The sequence below is a fragment of the Megalobrama amblycephala genome, linkage group LG13 (assembly GCF_018812025.1).
Source record: "Megalobrama amblycephala isolate DHTTF-2021 linkage group LG13, ASM1881202v1, whole genome shotgun sequence".
Classification (NCBI taxonomy): Eukaryota; Metazoa; Chordata; class Actinopteri; order Cypriniformes; family Xenocyprididae; genus Megalobrama; species Megalobrama amblycephala.
The window spans coordinates 24,129,500-24,144,819 of record NC_063056.1 but is presented as its reverse complement, the minus strand read 5'-3'; the positions used below and the strand labels follow the sequence as shown (position 1 = coordinate 24,144,819).

The following is a 15,320-nucleotide window of genomic DNA, read 5'->3' as shown; positions in this document are numbered from 1 at the left end:
CTTTCTTTCTTCTGCAGAACGCAATACATTTAAGGTTGTTGGGATCCAATGTTGTTTATAGACTTTTATTGTATATACAAAAACAGTTGAAACATTCTTCAAAACATCATCTTTTGTGCTCTGCAGAAGAAAGTAAGTGTAAATGCAAATTTTCTCATCATTTAATACCACTGTGTCATTTCAAACCTGTATGACTTTCTTTCTTGCATGAAATAAGGTGATGCTTTGAACAATGTCCTGCTTTTTTTCCATGAAATGAAAGTAGATAGTGATCATTGGCTGTCAAGCCCGAAAAAGGCCCAAAAAGCACAATGAAATCACCATTATGTGCTGTTTAAGTTTTCTGAATGGAGGTTTGTGTAAGGAACAGACTAAAATTTAAGACACAGAGCACCATGTTTGAAATCTGCAATGGCTTAATATGCAAGTATTACTGAAATTGTGTCAGTCTGTTCCTCACACAGAGCTATTGTTTGACTTCAGAAAACTTGAAATATCCTGCATGATTCGCATGGACCCCTTCTACGCCATTTTTATAGTACCTTTTAGTTCCTTCTAGTGCTTGACAGCCACTGCTCACTATATACACTACCGTTCAAATGTTTGGGATAACTATTTGGGTAGGATTAAGGGATGTAGAATATGGTCATGCAGAATAAGGCATTGATATGTGCTTTATAAGTACTAATAAACTGCCAATATCCAAGTAATATGAATGCTAATAAGCAACTAGTTAAAGGATTAGTCCACTTTTAAATAAAATTTTGCTGATAATTTACTCACCCCCATGTCATCCAAGATGTTCATGTCTTTCTTTCGTCAGTCGAAAAGAAATGAAGGTTTTTGATGAAAACATTCCAGGATTATTCTCCTTATAGTGGACTTCAACGGCCTCCAGGCGGTTGAAGGTCAAAATTACAGTTTCATTGCAGCTTCAAAGGGCTTTAAACGATACCAGACGAGGAATAAGGGTCTTATCTAGCGAAACGATCGGTCATTTTCGAAAAAAATACAACTGTATATGCTTTATAAACACAAATGATCGCCTTGCACATACTTCCGCTTTCCGCATTCTTCAAAATGCTTACGCTGTATGTCCAACTTCTTGGATGACATGGGGGTGAGTAAATTATCAGGAAATTTTTATTTAAAAGTGGACTAATCATTTAATAGTGAGAAATGGACCCTAAAGTGTTACCCCAAATATTTCTTGACCACCAAATCAACATGTTAGAATGATTTCTGAAGAGTCACGTGACACTGAGAAATGGAGCAATGGCTGTTAAAAATTCAGCTTTGCCATCACAGGAATATATTATATTTTATAATATATATATATATATATATATATTATATATATAAACTTATTTTAAATTGTTTTAATAATTCACAATATTGAACGGCTGAGTAATGATGACAATAATTTTTGGGTGAACTGACCCTTTAATAAATGTCTTTAAGAAAGAAACATAAAGCAGCATATTCTTTTATGATTTTTATTCCCATAATTTAACATCAGATATACGAATGCTTTTATGTACATTTAATTAAACCCTCTCTACTCCAAATATCACAGAATCATGTTTCTCATCCCTTTTCCTTTTACAGACCAACGACCAGAACTTCACGGCCATTAGTTCACAGTATAACCAGAAATGAGCTTAGTTCTCTCTGGACTACCTCATGTATCAACATTATCTAGAGTAATGGGACAGAAACTGGTCTTGTTTGGACTTTCAGCTGCCCGTGAGGAATTGACATGCTGCCCCAGGCCTCTGGCTGCTCTCTCTGGGTTCGGTCCCATCCCAGATGGGTGCCAAGGAGTGGGCGCTCGAAGCGCTGCACTTGGCATCCAGACAAAGCCTTCGAACTAGGTTAAGGGAAGTAGGGTGGCACAAAAGGCCCCTTTGGGCTCCTCAAAGAGCACAGTGTAGACTCTTGGATTATTTTTTAAAGATGGCACAAGCCAACAGCATCCCATTTGTTTGCTTTTAACTAACAATCAATAGTTCCATTAAGACGACCAACGCTCTATTTTGGTCGTATTTCCTGTGGAGGAAAATGGGACCTTTGCATTCAATGTGTATTTTCGGAAAGGAATATCTTTCATTTGTGTCATTTTCAGGTCGACTAAGTGCTTCTCTTGATAAGAAATCCAATCGCACTGGAAGTTAATCTAAATGTAAATCTACGAATGAAACGAAATGTAAATCTAAATATAGATCTTAAGGTGTGGTGAAAGCTCTCTGATGTGTGAGTTATTTCAGGATTAAAAGAGCTTAATGTTACGAGTGCAATTCTGCAGGAAAAGTGCTGAATTAGTATTCTGCCATCCATACGTGTTCTCCTCTGAGAACTTCAAAAGGAAATGCATTTCCTCTAATTTAGCCCCTCTGTCCTTACGGTCTCGGTGCATTAGCTATCTCACCATACCCTTAGTAGTAAACCGAATTCTTTAGAGTATGTCTTCTAAGCATCGGTTCAAGAGGAACAATAAAGACCTTGAGCCATGACTTTTTCACAGGAAGTGCACACTTCACATCCCCTTTGTTGTACCTTCCTACTTGGGCCCATTAGTCACCAGGCCCCATTAAAAGAACAAAGAAATACAATACATTATGTGGAGATCTACTTGACATAAATGCATTGATTGTCTTAATAATGGACCATGACAAATGCGCTCATTGATAGTAGGGCTGGATGTCCTTGGTTCACCCTCCCTGCTGTCTGCGCCTCTCTGTGAGAAACACTAAGGTTCCTGTGTGCCCTACAGACAGTGGCTTCCTCTGTCTCTTTATATCATATACGCCAAAGGTGGTCGCTGATCTTTCTGCCCTCGGTAAATAAGAAAGTACGAACACAGATGTGAGGTATGCCAAAAATAGTTGGCCTAATGCAACGACCTTGCACTAACGGTAACTGGCAGAACTGAATGTCCTTGAACGGGGCCCATGGCCCCTGGACGATGTGCAGGCAGATACTCGATTTGCTTAGCGACACGGAGGTGGCAAATGGCGGGAGAGAGACTACAACCCGCAGCCTGTGGAATTAATTAACGTAATTTGGCATGAGTTGTGTGCTCATTAGCAGGTGGTCCGTCAACCTTTTTTGACCGTGGTTGTGCCTCCTATCTATGGTGGGTGGGGTAGGCGAGAAGTCTTATGACCTGGTGATGTCCCTGTCCAGATTCCCTGCACTTTTGGCTAATGTTAACAAAATGTTCCACTGTTTTCCATTCCAATAGAGCCCATGCGGGCGCTGCGTGGTCTTAGAGCCTCGGAGATCCAGTCGCGGCAGCTGACCTTGCAGTGGGAGACGCCGGCCTTCAACCTGACCCGCTGCCACACGTACTCCGTCTCCTTGTGCTACCGTTACACGACCGCAGGGGGTGGCGGAGGGCACAACACCACAGTGAGAGAATGCCTGGCTGTGGAGCACAACACTTCGCGCTTCACCCTCAGAGATCTGCCTCCTTTTCACACCATCCAAATACGCCTTGCACTTGCCAACACCGAGGGCAAGAAGGAAGGGAAGGAGGTCACGTTTCAGACTGAGGAGGACAGTGAGTAGTGGAGCTTTCAATGAATATTAATCTGTATATATCAATTTTTGTACTTCTGTTTCAGTGGCAGCTGGTTTTCAAGAGTGGGGAAGCGCAGATGTCTTATGAATGGCAAAATGTGTAATATTGTGTAGCAAAATGTGTTAATGCTACAACTTCAGACTACTACTAATCAACTGAATTTTTTAAAATATTTACCAATGGCAATAGGCAAAAGTTGCCAAGTCTTGCCCATTTAAGTATCACCTAGCCATTATATAGAGAACCAGGCTTCAAGGCAGGACAAAAAATAGTGATTGAAAGCCCAGTGTCCAATAAATATTCAGACATTTTCCAGTTAAAGTAAACTGTTAAGGAACTTTTTATTGAAATAAAACGGATGGATGGATGGATGGACTTTGCCCTGGTTTCACAGACAAGGCTTAAGCTAGTCCTAGACTAAAATGCATGTTTGAGTTTTTTTTTAATTGAAAGCAACTTGTTCTGACATATCTTAAAATATGTCAGTGCCATTGTTTTGTCTCTAGATGCACACCAGTAATGTTTTTTTCCTAGGGTACTTTAATAAAAGATACTTAAATGCCCTAATTGAACGAAGGCCTAATCCTGGCTTTGTCTAAGGCCTGTCTGTGAAACCGGGCCTTTAAGTTGTAGAGTTGATTATTTTCCTATAGTTTTTATATATTTATTTTATAGTATTTACTTGTGGAGTCTTCTAAATATAAAAATGTTTCTTTTAGATATGTTCAACATCACAATCATAAAGAGACAGACATTCCAAAATGGATTTGAAATTAATTTTGAATCATTCTCTTCAGGGAGCTGAGCAATGAGCAGGTCAGGGGAGATTTTTATGCCCGTTTCTGTGCTCGATCCAGGCAGCGCGAGCTGCAAAAATTTTGGCTGAAGGACAAAATAATTTTCTGGGAGAAATCTGAAACACAAGCGTTTCACCCAGACAGGAAGTATGATGAAGAGAGAAAAGGAGAGGGAGGAAAGAGAGTGCTCAATTATCAACACTCCTCTGAAGCTTCAATCAGCAATTCTTTTCTTTCATGGCCTGTCACAAGAAAAAGTGATTGAGTCAGCGATTTTGACTCAATCTGAGTGAGCGTGTTATTTTCGCCACTAGCTATCTCTGCTTCACCAACTATCACCCCGTGCGCACACACTGTGCACATACCCAAGGGCTAACAAGGATGGCTCAGTGACAGAGCACAAATGGCTGTAAAAACATCTGCTGATGTGTTACTGCTGCAGTATGTGAGAAGTCAGATCGTCATCTGTCTCTCTAGCACCATTTCCACTTCCTCCTCATTCTCTCTGCCAGCGTTTATGTCTGTTAATGAACCCGTGTTAATATCAATCAGCCAAAAAAAGCCATGTCATCAACTGCAAGTGTTGCCCTTTCTTTTTGTTACACAGGCTTTGTATCTTCTGCTGAGAAGTCCAGCTTAGACCAGCATGAATTTCCATGCTGCTCCAGGCTGGTTAAAGCTGGTTTTACGGTGTGGTTGATTGAACGGCATAACTCTGCTGTTCATTTGCAAACATAAACGATGAAGCTAATTAACCAGCATGGCCTTTCTAATGAATCTGGATAAGCTAGTTACAGGGATTGTACACTCATAAAAATTAAAATTGTATCCTCATTTACTCACCCTCATGTGTTTTCAAACTGCTACTCTCTTCTATACGTTGAAAGCTTGTAAGGTTGTCAAGCTCTAAAAGGACAAATAAATAATAAATAAATAAAAATCATAAATGTGATTAATATGACTCATGCACTTTCAAGCATTCTAAATCCCGATGATAGCTTTGTGTGACAAAAAGACAGAAATATATATATATATTATGCACTGAAAATCTATACTGTACAGTAGAGTTGTCAAAAGTACTGACTTCGGTACCTAGTCGGTACTGAAATTTTAAAAATGTGACGCTTTGAGCACTGTTGAGAGGATTCATAAACACCTCTGATGTATTCAAATTTCTTTGAATAAATACTGAAATCACACAAAGCTAATATATGGAATGTCATGAGGAACATTACTATTATATTATTATGGTGCATTTTTGTTTTGTTTTTCCCCACAGAATATATTTTTTATTATTTATATACTATTATAGTATTTATTAATATTTTAATTAGCTTTTATTTTCAGTTTTAATTTTGGTTTGTTTTAGTAATTTTGTTTTATTTTTATTTTTATTTTCATTTTTATTAGTTCATTTTTACAAAGCTTTATTTTTAATTTCACTTTTAGTTTAAGCACTTCAAATTAAACTTATTTTATTTCATGTAGTTGCCAAGACATTTCTAATTTTAAATTTTATTTTTTTTCATCTAATAATTGTTTTATTTTATTTCAGATTTATTTCAATTAACAAAAATAGTTTTAGTTAATAGCATTGTATGAAAAATGTTTGTGTCAAAATAAAGTCATACATGTTTAAAACAACAGGAGGGTGAGTAAATGATTACAGAATTCACATTTTTGAGCGAACTGTTCCTTTAAGAAGCCAGATGGGGACCCAAACAATTCAGCATTCAAAACACAACATATACTATTCTTTTTAGCTGGATTCCCAGAGCCTAAAGTCCCCAGATACACACTTCATGGATCAGCTCTTTGGTTCCGTATCACATATCCAAATGACTGATATTAGTTATAATGGATGAGTCTATGTAATATGTTAATAGCTAAGAGGCCTGCTTAAGACTTTTATAATGACAACGGCTGTAATGAGGATATTAGAGTTGACCTTTGGGGGACTTTAAGCAATTAACCTTCTCACTTTGAGTAAATGCTAGAGAAATTACTAGTCCAACAGTGTAGGATCTTTCTGCGTCTTCATTCATAACCACCGGATTCTTTGGTTTCCCGTAGTTCCCGGTGGCATTGCTCCCGAGTCTCTTACCTTCACGCCACTGGAGGATATGATCTTCCTGAAGTGGGAGGAGCCAGTGGAACCCAACGGCCTTATCACACAGTATGAGGTATGTGCTTTCTGCTCTTTACCGCACTCATATCCATTACTCTCGTGCTGTCTGAAGCCTCGGAGATTCACTCTGGCGCGTCAGCATTTTTACCAGGTGAAATATCGATGAACCACAATCCTTGAAAGACAAAACTTCCCACTGTGTGTTAAAATTGGACTGCCAGTTTAAATTATTTATGAACGTGCCGCTAACACATGATCCCCTGCATGCGTGTGCACACAGATCTGACTGACAGTGTGCTGTATTAGTAAGACCTTGGAGTGTTTTCCATTCCTGTAAAATTCAGAGTTTCAGTCTAGTTTCAGCCTAGAGGAGTTGTTGTTGTTCTTTCTCAACTCAGTCAGTGTCAGACAGAAGTATGCATGAAGTCATGATTTGGACCTGGCACTCTGCATGCTGCCAGAGACACAAGAGCCACTAAGGCCATTCCTGTCTCTAATTGGTCCCTACTGCACCAGCCATCTGTTAGTAAATGACAGAAAGATGTCTCTATCTAAAGTTATATATGCTGTCTCCTACACTTTTTGCAATTTTAGAATTTTGCTTGTTTGAATTTGTTGACGTCATCATCAAACATGAACCTCATTGTGCCTGGGGTTAATTGCTTTGCTTGATAATTGCTCATGGCTCAGTTCTCGAGGGTATTGAATCAGCAACCCTCCAGCCCTGAGCCTTTACCAACACACCACAATGTTTTATGAATGTGGCTGCTGTAGGAGCTTCTGGAACGGTTTTGGAATTATATCAAGAAGTCATTACTGAGGTAGTGTCACGTACAACCCATACAATTATAGATTTTTAGCCACAACAGTTGAAATAATATCAAAATTTTATGAGATCAAACCTGTTGTAATTTTATTTTAATTAAAATTAATTGTGCTTTGTTTATAAATGATCAAAATCAAACATGCACACAATGTCATAGGGTTAGTTCACTCACACACATGTCGTTCCACACCCACATCCACAGACCTTCTTTCATCTTCGGAGCACAAATTATAATATTTTTGATAAAATCCGATGGCTCGGTGAGACCTGCTTTGCCAGCAAGATCATTAACACTTTCAAACACCCAGAAAGGTACTAAAGACATATTTAAAACAGTTCATGTGAGTACAGTGGTTCAACCTTAAAGGGCACCTATTATGCAAAATTCACTTTTACGTGGTGTTTGACCATAAATGTGTGTTGGCAGTGTGTGAGCAAAACCACCCTAGAATGAGAAAAATCCACCCAGTTGTTTTTTTACAATCTCAATAATTCATAAGCACTGTCTCAGAACGCCCTGTTCTAAGATTGCTCTCACTGTGACGTAGAATTGCGCTAAGCCCCACCCACGTGGTTTGATTGACAATCTGGTTTTGGCATAGACCCATCCTCCATTGTTTCAACGACAGCCGGTAATGTCTCCTAAGAAACATAAGTGTTCTGTTGTGGGATGTAATAATGAACATAGTAGTTTTCACTTACTTCCGACATCAGAGCCACTGAAAACGCAGTGGATGGATTTTATTTACGAAGGAAAGGCGCCACTCAAAATTCCAAAATACGTTTATGTTTGCGCGAATAATTTTTTGACCGACTGTTTTGAGAACGAGGGTCAATTCAAAGCAAGTCTTGCTTCAAAGTTAATCCTCAAGTGTGGATCGTTGCCTACTGTTCGCGATCCAACGTCACCTCCAGAAGAAGTAAGTGTATTTAATGTTTTTTGAGCAAATAGTCATTTCAGTCGATGTCAGCCAATTCAATAACAAATGCGTCTAAAGTTGTTGTCGTCGTCGTAGAATGTCTGTGTATATAATTTAAACCTTGTTTGTATAGTGTGTATCCACACATATATATATATTTTTTAAAGATATTGTATTAAAAACTGTGTATGTTTACTTAGCAAACGTTATCACAGTATTTGTGTTTGTAGTTTCAAAAAATTGTGCGAACGTTATCACAGTGTGTGTGTTGCACATCCATAATTGCAAAGGGGACGCGATTAAAACTCTATAAGTACATAAATGTATCAAATAACCATTCAGAGACGTCCTGCTCCATTCTCAATTGTGTTTCTTCTGCCGGAGTCTCTTCATCATCTGGGTCTGATTCCGGTTCAAACATGTACGGCTGAATGCCATACAAAACAGCGGGTCTCTCACTCTCGGCCATTCTGCTTTTACCGACTGTTTATTGCCATAGGTATGCAAGTTACGCCCTCATCCAAAGGCAGGGCGGGGATATGCAGCTCATTTATATTTAAGGTGGTACACACCAAAACAGCTCTTTTTAAAACAGGCCCCAAAAATGACATTTTCAAATGGTTATAATAAATTAACTGTGGGGTATTTTGTGCTGAAACTTTACAAATACATTCTGGGGACACCCAAGACCCAAGTGCCTTTTAATATTATGAAGCGACGAGAATACTTTTTGTGCGCCAAAAAAACAAAATAGCGACTTTATTCAACATATCTAGATATGGCCGATTTCAAAACACTGCTTCATGAAGCTTCGAAGCTTTAAGAATGTTTTGTTTCAAATCAGTGGTTCGGAGCGTGTATCAAACTGCCAAGGTCACGTGAACTATTGAATTTCGAAACACTTATGACATAACGAAACCTGGTTTACTGAAATCACATGACTTTGGCACTCCGAACTTGTTTTTTTTATTATCATTATTATTATTTATATTATTTTAAATTTCTTGAATGAATTTAAACTAAGAAATTTCCTACCAACTTATAACTTATTTACATTTATGATTTACAAATTGTTCTATTTCACTACTTCATGAAGTCAAACAAAAAAGTGACAATAATCAATTAAATATTTGGTTATTTTTATCATTTATATCTAAGAATAATTTTTTTAACAGTGTAATTTTGTGCACCAAAAAAAAAAAAAAAAAGAATCATTGTATAATGGTGCTCTTAAGATGAATACATCAGAACTGCAGCGAATTGAAAGCTTATGCCTTTGTCCCAAAAAGAATGATAGCTAACAGCCTAATAACGGCCCTTAAACTGTTTCTTCATTCTTCCGTTCACTGCACACAGATTCGTCCTGCTCAATGGAAAAGGTGGTGGGCCTCCCACAGCCAGCATCTGTCTCTCTGTTCCAGAACATTCTCACACTCTTTCTCTCTCTGGTCACACTGCCTGCCTCAGTGTCACCTTTCTCCTCACCCATGATTCAGGCTCTCAGTCAGTCACTAAAAAGTTGTGAGAACGCCGCTTCTGTCACGCTCCAAAACCCACATCTCACCTCAAGAGGAAAAGTCTCTTTTGTTTGTGGATCCGTCAATCGGCTCGGCTATGGCCCGAATCGAGATCATCACATTTTTTTGAATGCCACCTCTGTCCATCAGGCGCCTCCTCTCTTACCATTTGCACTTACTGAGTTATCTCTCGTTGATAAGTTGCGTTTCTTTTTTCCCCAGGCCATAGCTACCAAAGTCGCCCCAAGGATGTTTTCTAAAGGGGATTTAAAGGCTTGACCTATAAAGTGGAGGCAAGGACAGATTTTCAGGCTCAAGCAGCCTGATCTTCTCAGGCATACAGAGAGATGAAGAGGGAAAGAATAAGAGAGAGGCAGAGCCTGGAGAATTCACTCTCGTTTCTCTCAGATTAGCACATTGTCCACATCTCTCTGAGCACCGCTGAAGAAAGGCTCACAGGGCACTGCGTTCCCCATCAAAACCTCCCCCCACTGCTATCATCCATGCCTCATATCTTAAAAGAGACCAGGTACAGGAGCAACAAATGTCTCCTAAGTCCCAGAAGTACGCTGCACTATGAAAAAGCAGGAATTAGGCAGCTTACACTCTAATGCTCTGCATGCTTGTGATCAGAAAGTTTGTGAGGCCCTTGCATTCCATCGTGAACATTTGATTATAGTGTAGCAAATACTGTACTGATTACTAATCAGTATAGTACTGATTATAGTGCAGCAAAGGTTCTTTCTGTTCTTACTATTAAAAGTTGTGTAAATTTGAAATTAAATTGGAATATCTGTCTGTCAGTCTGTCTATCATCCATCCATCCATCCATCCATCATAAACAAGATGATGATGTCGATTAACTTAGGTTTCAGAGTAAATTTGTCCAGATAGTGTTTTTACTCTTCCAATGAAAACGGTTTCAAAAGAAGCCACAGCTTCGAGTTTGGCATGATGGCAGGCAACACAGACTAGAGCATAGTATGTGAGTGCTGTGATAATATGGTGCCATCATGATACTTTTTTGCTGTAAAGATGATAGTCTAACATGCCCACTAGCTTCCCGCTGATATTTTTGAGTAGGCTACGTATTGTTTGTACAATAAATGTTTGATTTCATATATGAATCATTTTCAGCCCACTCTGAATAAGGATGTCAGGGTTAGCAAACTTTTATGAAGCATTATTTGATCTGAGCTACCACACACTGAGTCATCGTGTGTTTAGTTCCAAAACAACAGTGATTTAATGAAAATATGTTTTATTTAAAAGGTTTTAATATGTGCAATTACAGATCAGCTACCAGAGCATTGAATCATCAGACCCCGGGATCAACGTTCCAGGCCCGAGGCGCACTGTATCCAAGCTGAGGAACGAGACGTACCATATGTTCTCCAACCTGCATCCTGGCACCACCTACCTGATCTCAGTTCGGGCGCGCACCGCCAAAGGCTTCGGCCAAACAGCTCTCACTGAGATCACCACCAACATCTCTGGTGAGGACTGCATATGGTTGTTTTGGGGGGGCTTGTACATGTGGGTGTCTGCACATGCAAGAATGTTTGTAAAACAGGGCACTTCCACTTCATATCTGACCCATCAGATGGCCCATAAGTGAGTGTGTTTGTGTTTTCTGACCACATTTTTACTACACTAATTTCCAAACAGTTTAGGCACACTTATTTTATTGAGTCTTATCCAGTTAAATTCATTGTTTTTCTTGTTAACGTGTTACTTAAAATTAAAGCGCTACTGCTAAGGTCAAATAATTACACTGAAAAATGTTTCATCCCATTCAAGTGTTCATCTTTATAATCTGGTCTCTGAAAGAAAGTATTTTAAAAATTTGTAAAGTGATTTTAGTTGGCATTTGTGAAGTGATTTTACATGCTTAGGCTGTGGTACATGAAAGAAAAAGGTTTATATGTTAAATGCTTCACCGTTAGCACAGTTGCGGCCTAATGGTTAGAGTCGGACTTGTAACCCAAAGGTCGTGGGTTTGAGTGCCATTACCGGCAGTATATGTGGGGGGGGGGGGGGGTGTGTGCTTTCTTCCACTCTCATTACCCACAACTGAGGTGCCTAACCCCCTAATCACTCCCCAGGCTCTGCAACAAAAATGGCTGCCCACTGCTTCTGGGTGTGTTCACGGTGTGCGTATTCAATACTCACAGCTGTGTGTGTGCACTTGTGTGTGTCACTCACGTGCACACTCACATACGTTAGTAAGAAATAGATAAGAAACTGTAGTTAATTTTATTGCCTTAATTCTCATTTCCTCCTCTGATGGATGGTTACTGACCTTTGTATCTCTTCATCTGCTGTGAACAAGCAATAAATAACCTCAGATTCCAAACAGGTGCTGTAATTTCATGTTTGAATGAAAAATCAGAATGTTTTATAACAAGTTTTCATTTGAAATAATAAATGCAGAAGTTGCTTTAGCATTACAGGAATAGAACACTTCTGCAATGATGCGAAATGAACGTGTGCGTGCATGTGAGTGTTTCCATGCACCCTCAGATGTACCAGATGAGATCTACAAACTCTTGATTGAAATGCCTCAGATCTTTCAGGAGATGTCTGAGGTACAGAAATACATGGCAGCAGTTGAATAGACAGGAACAAAGTGAAAACAGGTTTCTCAGAAAAGTAAAAATGCGAGTTTCCGGTTCATCATCCTGTGCTTCAGGTGCGCTATTGATCTCTGAAGCGTGTATGTGCGAGTATGCCCATATCGCCGCTTAAGAGCCATTATGTATTCCCGTGTGGAACTGAGGAAGTGATAGTGGAACTGAATCACAGCAGATGCTCAGAACCCAACAGGCCCTTCAAGAACATTACACGTTTTCCCTCGCCTCAAAGAGAACTGACATCACTGTCATCTTCACCATTTGAAAACTAGCCGGCTTACAAAACAGCACCATATGCTGCTGTCAACCAGATGCAGCTGATGCTAAATCAGGATTCATCAACCCTGGACTGATGCAAAGTGATGTATGTTCAGACCAGCGTATTCTCAGATACACACAATATCCTCATAATATCCAACAATAAGAGGATTTAGTGTGGTGATGGACATTAATATGCCAATATTTGGTTGTTTTGAGATTATTAGCATTGACCCGATAACACTGTCTACTTGGGAGATGAACAGTCGAGGTTGTTTCACCATGTATCAGTTTCAAAATCTGCCAATGGATAAATAAATTGATATTTTTGTTGTTGTTGTAGTGAATTCTGAGGGTTTTGTTCAGCAATTTTATTTATTTATTTATTTATTATTAAGATGATGATGTCCAAAATTCTGACACCACTTGGGATTCAGAATAACATTTTGTAGGCATATTTAGCTTCATAATATGATCATCAGGTTTTACACAAATTGTTCATGCAGTTCGAGTGATGCTAAGAAATACTTTTTTTTAATAGATATGCAACAGAACTCTAATTGTTATTCTGATAATTTAATTTGTAACGGAAATATACCTCACTGTATATTATCTGCATTATTGGTATATTTCTGGAGGAAGGTTTTTTAATTATAAATACCACATCTCATGCAGGACTCTAGAAGTCAAACAGGAACTGGGTACAGAAACGGAGACAGATGCATTTCACCCTTATTTCTGTGCATTTCAGTATGCACACTACAAAGGTGTTGCGGCATGGACACTTTGATGTTGTTATATCAATAGAGGCTGTTAGACTAGATGTTCTCTGGACAAAAGTGCATATTTGACCAGCTGTATACTTGTGTGTGTGTGTGCATACATACTGTATTGAATATCTCTGTTGCATCATATGTATGTAGACCATATAATTTTTTGTGTTTTTGTGTGTGTGTGTCTAGAAGCATGCAAAGTCACCTGAGACCTCACTTTTACTGAAGTACACTCAAGTAGCTGCAGTTTTTCCAAGCCCGCTTTTAATATCATAATCATTGATTTCTCGCAGATTGTTTGCCTTGGCTCATCAGCTCTAATTGACTGCTGATATTAAGGAAAAAGTTATTGCTCAACACAACCGTCTCATGGGAAGGATGTAGTCCAGACTCAGATTTGTCTAAATGAGTTTCCCTTTATTTGTCCCTCATGCACAGCTTTTAATTACACCCTGAGTTCAAGACACACAGAGGGACAGGTTTGGAGAAGAAAGCGGAGTTCATATGATATGCTGGTTATTTTCGTGAATTAGGGTGGTCTTATTTCAGACAACAATGTAGGTGGTTTTTTGTGAGGCTTGTCTAATTGTTTAGCTGGTTATGTTGGCTTTTAATAAGTAGCGTAAACTTCACTTTGCCTCACGTTGAAATGACAGTTAATGTACACAATGGATTTGGATCTTGCACTATTTCTTTTTGACTGCTGAGCTCTTGATCATTTTTTTCTTCCCATCACTCTGACTCTGAGTGTTTTAGAGAAGTTTTCTTCTGATGAGTGGGTTAAAAAGTTTTAGGAAGATATTCTCATATCATTCTGTCTCTCTTGTTTTATGTCTCGCTTTAAAGCGCCAACATTCGATTATGGAGACATGCCGTCCCCTTTGAGTGAGACAGAAAGCACCATCACAGTCCTGCTGCGTCCAGCACAAGGCCGAGGAGCTCCGGTCAGGTGAGAGTGACATCATTTGCTTTAAATTTATATTCTTGGTTGAATAAATGTTAGGCTCAATCTACATAATTTTTGGCTGGCATAATGTTGATTACCACAGAATATAATTTCTAATGTGTGTATATATATATATATATATATATATTCTCATAAAAATGAGAAATGATGCCTTTGCAACTACCTGAAATAAAATTAGCAAATTTAATATTATATATATATATATATATATATATATATATATATATATATATATATATATATATATATATATATATATATATATATATATAGTTGCAAAGGCATCATTTCTCATTTTTATGTAGATTAATTTGATGCACTAAAATAACTCAAATTAAAACTGCAATAAAAATTAATAAACTAATAAAAATACAAAAAAACAACAAAATCAATAAAACTTTAAAATTAAAATGTAAATATAAAATTAAAACTATTTCAAAACATTAATAAAAACCTAAAATAGTATCTCAACACTAGTATTTTAATGTTTTGTATGTTGTATTTTAATGTTTTAATGGATTATAAACTGTAACCCAGAATCAACATTATGCCACTAGTAAGTGCTATTACTATTATTCCTATAGTATTATCATTAAAACATTGTTTTATGTATGTACGCATAGCACGTATCAGGTGATCGTGGAGGAGGAAGCTGGTAGGAAAGTGAAGAGAGAACTGGGTGTTCAAGACTGCTTCCCCATTCCTACATCTCACGGTGAGGCTCAGGCCCGTGGAGCTCCACACTACTATACTGCTGAGCTGCCCCCGAGCAGTCTGCCTGAAGCCACGCCCTTTACTGTGGGGGACAACCACACCTATAATGGCTACTGGAACACCCCCCTGGACCCCAGGAAGAACTACCTCATCTACTTCCAGGCCATGAGCAACTTCAGAGGCGTGAGTGTCAGAAACTTGTGT

The 15,320-nt window shown here is 38.5% G+C and overlaps 1 protein-coding gene across 13 annotated transcripts in view; it reads left to right on the top strand.

The window, feature by feature from the left end:
• Positions 1-15,320, top strand: part of ptprub (protein tyrosine phosphatase receptor type Ub) — a 272,915-nt gene that overhangs the window by 179,883 nt on the left and 77,712 nt on the right. For all 13 annotated transcript variants that reach the window (XM_048153155.1, XM_048153156.1, XM_048153166.1 and 10 more), the window contains exons 8-12: positions 3,245-3,562; positions 6,454-6,563; positions 11,066-11,267; positions 14,282-14,384; positions 15,026-15,299. In XM_048153155.1, the coding sequence (XP_048009112.1) occupies positions 3,245-3,562; positions 6,454-6,563; positions 11,066-11,267; positions 14,282-14,384; positions 15,026-15,299 (1,007 nt within the window). The remainder of the gene's footprint in view (positions 1-3,244; positions 3,563-6,453; positions 6,564-11,065; positions 11,268-14,281; positions 14,385-15,025; positions 15,300-15,320) is intronic.